We start from the raw sequence: 12,432 nt of genomic DNA, 5'->3' as shown, positions 1-12,432 counted from the left end.
TGGTTGCATTTCCACAGAGCAGCTCTGTATTCGTTTCTCCTTCGAGTAGTAACATCGATCAGAGAGCGCTTTCGATTCGCTCTCCAGGACGATTCCTATCATGTTTGTTCTTGACAGCACTTGAAACTATGAGAGGTGTAGTGCAGTTCACAGTCAAAAATAGACTGCGTTCATTTGTTAAGCCGTAGCATCGGAAGACTCTGAGTAGGACCATAGAAAATCATCAATACTTCAAAGAAGAAACTTCGAACAACCTTAGATTTCCTACATCGTGGTCGCTATTTACGGGTCAAAATCGTAATTGGGACAAGAAAAGGCGGTCGCTGGCTGCGTTCAGCAATTAGTCGCTAGCCACAGTGCTTTTTAAACGTGAGACCGTCCGTGCCTGGCAAGGTGGTCGGTAGTACCAGCCTGGTCGCTAGTCACGGTGGTCTTTAGTTACAAGTTTTACTGTACTTAGGAATGGGTTTGCTCCCACACTGGTATAATTAAAAAGGCGGCGTAGAGACAAGAGTCTTTGTACCGCTAGGAAAAGTGTGTACGCAGTCATACCATGACACGAGAACAACAATATTTCATGGATTCCACAGTATAAATGAAGACAACATTGGACAGCTGACTGAATTGCAAAATCGCACCACCAGGAAACTTGGCCCTGAACTCGAAACCATGGCCGTGGACAATGGGATTTTCCCAGGACGATCAGAGAGTAGCGAATCACTAAGGGAGACGTGTAGCAATGGACGATGGACATTGTTAGGAGATGGCAGTGGCCAGATTGGAGATGACAACAACTATGATGACTTACCGGCACTGACGCTTGCGGTTGGGCCAACGGCGGTGGATATAGGAGGGACTCCGGTTGAAGGTGGTGGTTGCGTGGCGCGGGTACCACAGAAGAGAATTAGAGCGGAGCTGGGTCACGCGGAGTGGAGAGGGAAGTGTTTCGATTTTGTGGACTCGTCAGCGCAGCACAGAGAAAATGAGGCAGAACTTGATAATGAAATCAATCATTCCACCACCAAAGAAATCACAAGTTGAAGGTGACAAAAGTTCTAAAGGTGATAACAAAACACACAGTGCTGGTGGGACATGCATATAGATGACGCTAGAATTTAGACAAGCGCATAAAGCAGAACAATCTATTAGAAGTTTGCACTAACGTTGCCCAACACACGTACATGCATACTGAATCAATGATAGATTGAAAGTGACGTGACAACGAGGTGAGTCTGGCCTTCCGTTTGTCTCACCTCGTCGTCACGTCACTATGGGACCAGTACAGTAAAACTCCCCAGATGCGGATGTCCCTAATCCGGGCACGTCCGTGTATTAGGCACCTTTCTGACCCATCTAGAGTCACAAAACTGACATTTCAACGAAAAGCGGCCCCAAAAACTATTGATTGGCATAAAAAATCTTTACTTGCATTCAGTAGGTACGTGTGTTAAGAGTTACGGGCAATTGCTAGTTACGGGCGGTGCTCGGTCGCAACCTGCCCAGATAAGGGGAGGTTTACTGTTATTTCAATATTTCATTATGCATGTGTGTGTTGCAATGTTAGTGAGAACTTCTTATAGATTGGCTGCTTCACGCGCTTGTCTAAATTCTAGCGCCATCTGTATGCATGTCCCAGCAGCACTGTTCGTTTCGTTATCACCTTTAGAACTTTTGTCACCTTCAACTTCCTTGGGTATGCCACTTTTTGTATGCAGAAAGTGTGCAATTGCCCACTTTACCCTGTAAATACAGTTGTGTGTCAGTTATCCGGCACCTTCGAGACCGGACACTGTTGGATGAATGAATATTCTGGATGACTGAAGAATGGCCATCAAGTGTTGCAAGCAATTCATACACACAGCTCACCATCAGTGGCATGGTTTTGTTCCCGTGTGCAGTGTTCATGACGCAATACAAGCTAGCGTGGCCGACGTCCAGTGCTATGTTACCAGCGTTCGCCCAACTGTACACCCAACTGCTGGGACAGCTTCAACCAGGGAGTGCTCCTGCTGATGAAAGCACTGTGCAAGTGCCTGGGACAGGTGCTGGAGTACCACTAGCAGTGAGTTCAGCAGCTGGTGTAGCGTCAAGCGCTCCAGCTCAACTGCCTGGTGATAAATCTCAGGCCATGCCTACTGCAGGAAGCGGACCAAGTGCCGCCATGCCTGGTGACAAGCTGTCAAAGTCCAAACCATGCGGTACTGGTACTGGTCAGGAATTGGGCAAGGAGCCCGGACCTGAGCGATCAACTTCAACACCACCACCTGGCGCAACCCTGACTGCTACAACAGCCGCTTCTAAACGAAGGAAACGGCGAAAGGCAAAAGCAGCAAAGATGAGAGCTACCCCCGCAGGTCAGTCAGAGATCTGAAATTTGAAGTGCCATGTATATGTCGTACATGCACTCTTTCATCATGTCTGAGTGTGGCCTGATAGCCCACTGACTATTGATGAGCTGGAGGAGCAAACTAGTCCAGGAGATAACACATGTAGGCAGTGGTTCTATATCACCTGTGTTGAGCATTATTTGATGCACCCTCAAAGGTCGATAAGCATGTTGTGCAACGTAAGAGTCACGGGTTTGGGAACAAAAAAGCTCTGTCTGTCTAAGCAAGACTAGAGATGGAATGAGTACATCATGCATGAGTACTGTAGGAGTTTGGCGTTCGGTGTTGTACCATTCGTTTTCGCAAAGCTTCCCCTTCTGTACTTATCTTTGATATTTCTAAACCACGCAAGTTGGGTGGTGTGCTGCTTTGCTGCTTGGAATTGTAGTTAGTCCGCATTGTCAATTATTTTACTGGTCTCGTCATCGTCCAGTAGCAATCGACATTCGTTGTTCTCATGGGACTTTAGCTTGTACTCATTTTCGTTATGTTTACCTTCCCAACTTTCATCTTTCCTTAAAGGGGCACTCCGGCTTCATTTTCGACGCCGAGTTTTCGATGCCAAGACGAAGGTAGGTGAAAGAGAAGACCCCTCGAACAAGAACGAGTCTCCAGAAGCGATCGAGTCGAGCAGGAAGACGACTTTTTGAATTTCGCCGAGCGAGCGCTGATGACGTAATGAGGGATTAGCTTGCCAGTGGAAATGCACCTGCGCACATACATTTTACACACTTTTTGGCCAATTTTCAATCGAAGAGGAGGTTGTTTGCTATGTTCTCCCAACGTCGTGAGCGATCCCGTCTTCTATACCCTTCCAGGTACCCTGAAGGTCCTCCAGACGAGAATTTATCTCCAGCAAAGCGTTGTTCATCCGCTAAATTCGTCTCGAGACATATTCAGTGCTGATGAATGTAGAATGTTGAATCTGTGATAATTGTCGACGATGGAGAGAGAGAGGCTGATAGCCGCTGTCGCAGGGAGAGTGAAGCTGCTGGAAGTAACAATGGGGAGCCCGTTTGTATCATCTGAACAACCAGACTTCAAAGCAGCTTGACCAAATCGGAGGGTGCCTCGTTGCTTATCGTGAATATTACACCGACATGAATTACTACAAGTATACTGGTGAGTTTTTATCTTGTTTTGTTCGTATGCTAGTACCCTGGCCTGGAGTTCTCGTTAGCACATTCCTATTCCCTGGCGGTTTCTAAACATTCCGTTTAGTACTGAATACGTGATCAAGTATTCCGATTTGGGTAGATGTGGAATTTGGACATGTATTTTATAAAAAAATTCTATCATAAGTTGCCAAATAGAGAAATGTAGAGAAATGGTTGCCCAAATACAACAAAATTGATTCTGCAGTTCTACAACTTGTACTGAAATCCAGTCAAAGTAAAAATGATTCTTCATGACAGTTGGGGTCAATGAAATCTGATCCAGGCATAACGAATGGTGACGCCTGCCACCCCGGGAACGAATGCCCATTTGGTGGGGGATACCAAAGTACTCGAAAGTGGTGCGTGTTTCAATGTGGCATTTTGGAAGTTTTATATGATCTCTGGTCAATGCAACATACGATAGCCATCATGAATTCCAGGCCTCGAACGCAACTCAGACCAGAATCGGCAGTTCCCTAAGTTAGATGCTTTATAATTCCATGGCCCCAGCCTTAGTTATACCGTAAAATCCCGCCAGAGCGCCCCTACCTCCTCACCGCTTCAGGTGGGGAGGGGCGGATGGGCGAGTCCTACTTGCCGCATTCAGTGCCACATGAAAAAGTACTCACCCTACGAAAACTGTTCGTGCATCTCGTACACCGACCAAAGGTCAAGAGCCAGGAGTAGAACAGATCCGAAAAACGCAGGGTTTGTGCGATCCCTGGCCAGGAGGGTGGGCACTGTTGCGTACATTTCCAACGGGGTCGAGCACACGTCTACAGTGCAGTACGGCATCACAGACTGCGACAGAGTCATACGAGGATACAATCAATCACGTCCCTGACAAGAAGTCAGGGAGGGGCGGATGGGAGAGACGGGGCGCTCTGGCGGGATTTTACGGTCGAGGTTTTTCTTGCACATTATTCTTATAGTCGATAGGTTTATACTGATGGCCACAAACAACGGCAGTTCTAACTTCACTGATGTGTTCATGAGCTGAGAGATTTCTCTCCACTATTTCTGTTGTGCACACAGGTCTGTCCAATATGCATTGACCGTATTGGGTATGGTATCTGCTCTGAGAAGGGAATCGCTGGAGCCACAGTCCAACTATACAGGCTTTCAAGAAACAGAGAGGAGCCATCTTTGCAAGCTGATACCTGATGTGTACCGACAGAATTCTCACGAGATACCTTTCGGACTACGTCTGGTGTATACTTCATAGTACTCCTTCGACTACGGTCTAGAATCAAGTCAACTGAAACAAGTTCAAACAACTCTGGCTTCAAACGAGCCGTCGATTAGACAAACAAAACATTCTCTCATATACTAGAGCACTCTGACAACTCATGACCTATTCCTAACGATTGCCACCGCTTATAAATATGTAGAGTGCTGATTGGAATGTGCTCACAATCTCAACAGTGCTATAATTATTTGAACAATGTGTTATAATATTCCACTTTTCCTTCCATAAATGTTGTATCCACATATAATCCACAGTGCTGCAAAGTTTCAGAGTTCTCAGGGTATCAAACAAAATTATTTCAAATACAGTTAAATTGTTCGTGGACAATAGCGGAACTTGTAGTCCCCTGGTCCTTTTCTTTGCTAACGTTATAAATTAATCCTTTGCTCTCTATATGTTGTAGCCGCCGGCGAGTCCAACAGTGAAATTGTTAGTTCATATTTATAATGTGGGAGGGGGGGGGGGGGTTGAACATATTTCTATATATATATAAAGGGACCTGCAACTGTAATACCACAGTACAGTAGCCAGCAAATATGTAGAAAACAGAAATGCATGTTACCATCATTGTACATGGACGGGCGCAGCAGGCCGAAGCTATCAGCCAGAACAGGATTTACAATCACCTAGAGATACTTGAGCTATTCCAGTATTCTCCGTGAACTGTCCCATTCCACAATGGTTCATGCCACCATTATTTCTGGTAGTATCCATGTGCATAATTCCAAGACCATCTCGGATTCTTCAGCAATTTGTGCCACGGCAAAAGACAACGCTTGACTCGGTCACTGGGGCTGTCAAACTTCCCATCACAAATGACTTTCAATTTCTCATCTGTTTCAAGTATGTGTACTGCCATGACTTGACCATGCTTCATCCACAGCTGGGCGAAGATTGTGGCGTTGAATTCCATAGCGCACCTTCTTGCTGCCATCCAGGAGTATGTTGAGAGAAGTGAACATATTTTTACTAAAAAACAACAGCCACTGAAGAGGATAGCAATAGCCTTGGGTGAATTTCCTGCAGGTACACGTTGTTGGTAGGTCTACTGGTCCGTCTCCATATCGTCAAGTTCAGAAATCACCTGTACTACACTACACATCTTGTAGAAGGGATCCTGATCGAATAATTTCTGGTCATAAAATTCACTAAACTGAGGGCGAGACAAATAGTCAGTACTCCCCGATTCCGTCAAGCTGCTTTGAAGTCTGGATGCTCATGTGATGCTAACAAACTCCCCGTTGTTACTTCCAGCAGCTTCACTTTCCCTGCGACAGCGGCTATCAACCTCTCTCTCCATCGTCGACAATTATCACAGATTCAACATTCTACATTTATCAGCACTGCACTGGGTGAATATGTCTCAAGACGAATTTAGCGGATCAACAACGCTTTGCTGGAGATAAATTCTCCTCTGAGAGGACCTTCAGGGTACCTGGAAGGATATAGAAGACGGGATCGCTCACGACGTTGAGAGAACATAGAAAACAACCTCCTCTTCGATTGAAAATTGGCCAAAAAGTATGCGAAATGTATGTGCGCAGATGCATTTCCACTGGCAAGCTAATCCCTCATTACGTCATCAGCGCTCGCTCGGCGAAATTCAAAAGTCGTCTTCCTGCTCGACTCGATCGCTTCTGGAGACTCGTTCTTGTTCGAGGCGTCTTCTCTTTCACCAACCTTCGTCTTGGCATCGAAAACTCGGCGTCGAAAATGAAGCCGGAGTGCCCCTTTAACCTAGAACTTTCCGAGTTGGAAGGTTGGTGGTTAGCACTTCGGAGATGTGTTGGAGCTACTTCCTACGTTTACAAAAAACTCCATGACTTTTTTGGAAGGCTGCCCACAGCTCTGGAATTGTTCTGTTTGACTTGGGATAACACTCGTGGCATTGTCTAACCTGTTTACAAGCTATATACAAAGAAAAAAAAGCAACTCAGACGAATGAGATTGAGTTTATTCAGAGTCTTCGTCGCTCGTGTCATTGTCACCTGACAACGCTGACTCCGCATCGCCAACAGCCGCTGCTTCCGCTCGCATTTCGTTTAGCTTCTTGTTAGCGGCAGTGATGATCCGACGCGGCACTCTGGCTACGTCCTCTTCATCTCCAGAGTTGGGTACGAATCGGTGTCGACTATTCTGTCGTTCCAGCCCGCGACCTCCACTATGCCGTGAAACGAGTCGTACAAGCACATCCACACGCTTTGCATTTTCTCGGCAGGATACTCCTCCCAGCACTCTACAACGACTTCGAGGAGGTCCCTGCGATTCCCCTTCGCAACAAAGGAGACACCTGACTAGACAAAGGCGAAGAAAGCCAGGTCGTCGACATTCCGATCCGGAGTCTGCGCTGGTTGCACTACGACTGAAATGTTTCATCTTGCCGTGCGAGCGGAACAGCTAAATTATGTTCTCACGTTGCAGGCCGCCCACCGTAAGTAGACCTATGAGCCTGGCCAGCTTCATGAAGTTCGGGATTCAGAGCAGCGAGTGCCGCGTGGCTCTGTGTTCCAGCCGCGAGATCCACTTCTTCACTGTGTCAGTTTCGAGCAAGTATTAAAGTGTTAATTAACATTCTACTCCCCATGCTAGAGTATAGAGTAGACACACACGCGTGCAGGACGCGACACACCAAAAGACACAAGAGTGAGTTTGGAAGAATGGGAATGTCGGGCAGAGTAGCTGGCCTCAATTGAGTTCGGGTTAACGAATAGTGTGGTCGGCCTACCGAGGGCAGGAGCTGTATATGACCAAGTGGGTCGGCCTGCGCTGAGCAGGAGCGGTTTGTGACCCATGCGAGTTGGTGGGTCGGCCTGCATTGAGCAGGAGCGGTTTATGACCCATGCGAGTTTAATAGTAGTGCGCGAGAGGCCAGTTACGGAGGAGTGCCCATGCCGACATTCCCATTAGGGCCAGGGGAGATAGCGGGTGATAACAACCAATATATATGGTAAGTATGTATTGCACAAGAGCGTTGTTCTAGAGGCATAACGTCAGACTGATATTGTGGAGTAGGATCGACAGAGAACGCTATCTGCATCCTAAGTGAATGTCTTTGCACTTACTCAGTGATCGGCTGGACCATGGTGTCAGGCCGCTCCGCAGCTGTAGGAGCAAAGGTCCTGAAGGCATCCATCTTGTTCCGGGACAGGGCATCAGCGATGGTATTGGAAATTCCTGGCAGGTGCGATGCTCGAATCAGGAAATTGTGCTTCGCACAGATTGAGTACAGGGTGCGGATGAGTGCCATGACTGCAGGAGACCGGCTCGTGCCCGTCTTCAGGCACTCCACGACAGCTTGGTTGTCGCACTAAAACTCCACACGCAGCCACTCGATCCCTCATGTGGCGCAGGCCACGACAATGGCGAAGAGCTCCTTGTAGGTAATGCTTAGTTCCAGTTGCTGCGGGGACCAGTCACCTCTAAACCAGCGACCATTGAAGAAGGCTCCAAATCCAATGGTGCCACTTGCGTCGGTTTGCGACTGGAGGTCAGCGCTGGGCATCCACTTCTCTAGCAGGAAAAATGACTTTCCGTTCCATGTTGACAGAGTCTGGTGCCACCAGCTCAGGTCGCCCTTGGCTGAGGCTGAGAGGTGCAGCATTCGGTGAGATGACATCTCAGATGTGGCCTTGTCGAGGTCATACAGGCAGCGTAAGAATGTACGGGCGGCCGGAATTGCTCTGGAAGCGAACGAGAGGTGGCCCAGGAGTGAGGCGAGTTCGCGTTTGCGAACGCAACCAGATATAGCAGCAGAATGGCCTATCGTGAAACCGTGACATAACCCATGCAACACAAAGTGAGAGAAGGAGTGATCAGAATGACGGTTAAGGAGCCCGGCTAATCGGCTATCATTGATGGGGATCTCCACAGAATGTTTACGGAGCAGACGCTGAGGTGGCGGACTGTCCCCTGCCACATTTGACTTCTGGGTGCTTCCCGCGGCATTGAAGGCACACGTGGGCACGATAGCAGAATGAGTTGTTGCAATGGTCCCTGTTGAAGTTGCGGCAGATAGGCTTCCCAAGATGGGCTGGCGCGCTGGACTGCGGCGGACCTGCACTCCCAGCGCCGTCGGATGGAGGCCCTGGTCTAAAGGGACACCGGGCCTGGGCCACTGGGTGCACCAGAGAACAGCGCGAACATGGTGGGCGACCACGGCTGGTGAATGACGACTGCCACAAATTAGAGTCGATGATAGCCCAGTCGTACGACAGTGGTTGGGAGGCTATGGAGCGCCGGAAACGCCTGTCATAACTTAGCCATGCGTCCACATGATCCGAGTTATTTGCATCCAGAATAGTGGCCTGATATGCCAGCAAATCATTTGCCCTATCTGGAGCCGCCGGGACAATTACTCTCGTGTAGACTGTAAACGCCTCGAGCCATGACGCTACATCGTGGACATGGCGGCGCTGGGCCTGAGTTGGCTTCTGTACAAGTATAGTTGGACAGAGCGGTTAGCCCCCACAGCTAGCTGGACCACATCGGGCTCCACACCCAGCTGGTCCGGGAGGAGGTCGTCGAAATCAATAAACTCGCCGCGTTCAATTCGCCCGCGGAGTTCATCAGGTACAGAGAGCGACGGACGAGCAGCCGGCGGATGGCCCAATGCATGAACGGAGCTGGAGTTGACAGGCGGCACGACGGCTGCAGCAGATTCCAACTGCTCTACTCGCTCCATCAGGGGCTGGAGGACCTGGCCGACGGTCTGAGAAACAGCCGAAGCAAGTACATCAGGTGCCACACTCAAGGCGGCGGCAGAAGAAACTGACGGCGCAACGTCGGAGACAACAGAGGCCGCGGAGGAAGATAATGGAGTCCCGGTTGGTTGACGACGAACAGGAGTTGGCCTCGCACGCGCATTACTGCCTGCAGCCGAAGTTTGAGTTGCCGCCCCGGGATCAGGGGCCACATTCAAGGCGGCGGCAGAAGAAACTGACGGCGCAACGTCGGAGACAACAGAATCCGAGTGGGGAGGTATTGGAGTTCTGGGTGATTGAAGACGAACAGGATTTCGCCGCACACGCACATTACGTCCTGTATCCGAAGGTTGAGCTGCCACTCTGGCCGATGGCGTCTTTTGTCTGGTCGAGAAACGAGCCATCGTGAGAATATAATACTCAAATAATCTCCGGCCGCTGAAGACACGTAGTCTGACGGGACTGAGCTGAGAGAGAACAAGGAAAGCGAATACTAAAGACGGCAGCCAATCGGCAGAACTAGGACTGACACTCTGAAGCAGTACGGAGGCAAACTCGAATCAGAAATCAGAATTTTCGAGTTCAGAATTTGAAAGCTGACTGCAGGCAAGGAAACTGGAAAGACCACTGAAGACAGTAAGCTCTGTTGTGCGCACAGGAAATCTGCGCATGCGCAGAGCGTGGGCATGTGGTCTATGATACACAGCAGCCAGTATGTAGAGAGAGCGAGATCGTGCACACACGTAAGGAGGGTTATGCAACCCGTTATCATGGTTATAAAGGCCAACAGCGAAGCAATAGGGCTTGAAAGTAATGACGTCAAAACGGCCAAGGAGTAGTAAGTTGACATCAGATTTCTATTTTTGGATCCACTAAGGTGTGACTTTGCTATTGCCTCAGTATGTGGGTGCATAGCAACCCACTCATGTCGCATGCAGGTGTGACTTTTTTTTCGCCACCAGTTGTAACCCCGCCCCCAGTAGCCAAATCAGTCAGTTTCACTGGTTACATCACCTTGCTGAGAGTAAGACGGCTTGAAATGTGCTTGGATCCATACAAAAACTGGATCCAAGTGGATCCAATTTTTGAATTTTTGAAATTGTTGCTATGCTGTGACGTAGCACTTTCAAGCCCTATGGTACGTCACTACGTGACTGTTAACAACGGTTAACTCCTACGTTAACCGAACATTAAATTTTTTAGTGTTGAAACGATCTCACCGGGTACTCGTTAGCTCGCTCCCCAGAAACTCGGCTCGTTTATTATTATTATTATTATTATTATTTGGAAAGGATTGGGAGAACTTCAAATTCAAAGGATCAGTCGGGGAAGTGAACTGCCTGAAAAGAGAAAAAAAAATGCCAGACCCACCAGGACTCGAACCTGGGACCCTGCTTGTCATGAGCAATGCTCTAACCACTGAGCTATGGGACCAGGCTGAACCTAGAAGGCGCTGACAAGTTTTTCACTCCAAAGGCAGCTCACAACACGTGCCACACATACTGATGGCACTTGGGTCTTTTTCCCTCCCCCAGGGGACCAACCACGGTCAGTTTCTGGAAACTACCAGAGGTGAAAGAAAGTGATTAAATTTGGAAAGGATTGGGAGAACTTCAAATTCAAAGGATCAGTCGGGGAAGTGAACTGCCTGAAAAGAGAAAAAAAATGCCAGACCCACCAGGACTCGAACCTGGGACCCTGCTTGTCATGAGCAATGCTCTAACCACTGAGCTATGGGACCAGGCTGAACCTAGAAGGCGCTGACAAGTTTTTCACTCCAAAGGCAGCTCACAACACGTGCCACACATACTGATGGCACTTGGGTCTTTTTCCCTCCCCCAGGGGACCAACCACGGTCAGTTTCTGGAAACTACCAGAGGTGAAAGAAAGTGATTAAATTTGGAAAGGACCGTGGTTGGTCCCCTGGGGGAGGGAAAAAGACCCAAGTGCCATCAGTATGTGTGGCACGTGTTGTGAGCTGCCTTTGGAGTGAAAAACTTGTCAGCGCCTTCTAGGTTCAGCCTGGTCCCATAGCTCAGTGGTTAGAGCATTGCTCATGACAAGCAGGGTCCCAGGTTCGAGTCCTGGTGGGTCTGGCATTTTTTTCTCTTTTCAGGCAGTTCACTTCCCCGACTGATCCTTTGAATTATTATTATTATTATTATTTTATTTATTTTACTAGGGTGTTTCCCACAGACCTATGGTCTTCTTGCGGGAGCCCCTAGAAAGGTTAAGCATGAACGAACAAATGGGCGATAATCTTTTGTGCGGCCAGCTCGTTTGCACTAACGAACACCGTACTGCGTACATATGGCAGTACCGGTACATGCCATGATCAAGCTGTGGCCTTGTCCTCCGTCAGGGACCAGCTCAGTCTGGACGACCAAAGGATCTTGGATCTGGCTGCGGAGAAGGGTGCCTCAAGTTGGCTCACGTGTCGGCCATCTCGCCGCTTTCAGTTCACGATGCCGAAGTCGGGATTTCGCGATGCCTTGTGCCTACGGTACGGCTGGACCCCTCCCTGACTGCCAACCCATTGCGTCTGCGGCAAGCCGTTTGACACGACGCATGCACTGTCGTGTTCAGTTGGTGGCTTCCCTGGAATGCGGCACAATGAGATTCGCGACCTCACCCCCCCCCCCCCCCCCAATTTGCTGCGGGAAGTAGCCCACGATGTTTGTGTGGAGCCTGCACTGGAGCCCCTGTCCGGTGAAATGTTCCCTCTTCGGTCGACCAACATCGAAGACCATGCTAGGCTGGATGTGGCAGCGCGGGGGTTGTATGGGAGTAGGTTTGAGAGGACGATGTTTGATGTTCGGGTGTTCAACCCTTTTGTCCCCTCAAATCGAAACCTTACACTCTCGTCTGTCTACAGAAAGCATGAGCAGGAGAAGCGGAGGAAATATGAGCGGCGAGTTCTGGAGGTAGAGCACTCCTCC

The 12,432-nt window shown here is 49.0% G+C and overlaps 1 protein-coding gene and 1 long non-coding RNA gene across 4 annotated transcripts in view; both read left to right on the top strand.

Moving 5' to 3' along the window:
- Positions 1–12,432, top strand: part of LOC135818155 (uncharacterized) — a 37,856-nt gene that overhangs the window by 7,869 nt on the left and 17,555 nt on the right. For all 3 annotated transcript variants that reach the window (XM_065331498.1, XM_065331497.1, XM_065331499.1), the window contains exon 4: positions 1,899–2,354. In XM_065331498.1, coding sequence (XP_065187570.1) covers positions 1,899–2,354 — 456 coding nt within the window. The remainder of the gene's footprint in view (positions 1–1,898; positions 2,355–12,432) is intronic.
- LOC135818157 (uncharacterized) lies at positions 2,378–5,186 on the top strand. Its single transcript, XR_010553637.1, has 2 exons — positions 2,378–3,509; positions 4,580–5,186. It is a non-coding gene; the product is annotated as an uncharacterized LOC135818157 (long non-coding RNA).

Source organism: Sycon ciliatum, chromosome 5 (assembly GCF_964019385.1).
Source record: "Sycon ciliatum chromosome 5, ocSycCili1.1, whole genome shotgun sequence".
Lineage (NCBI taxonomy): Eukaryota > Metazoa > Porifera > Calcarea > Leucosolenida > Sycettidae > Sycon > Sycon ciliatum.
This window is presented reverse-complemented; position numbering and strand designations above follow the sequence as displayed.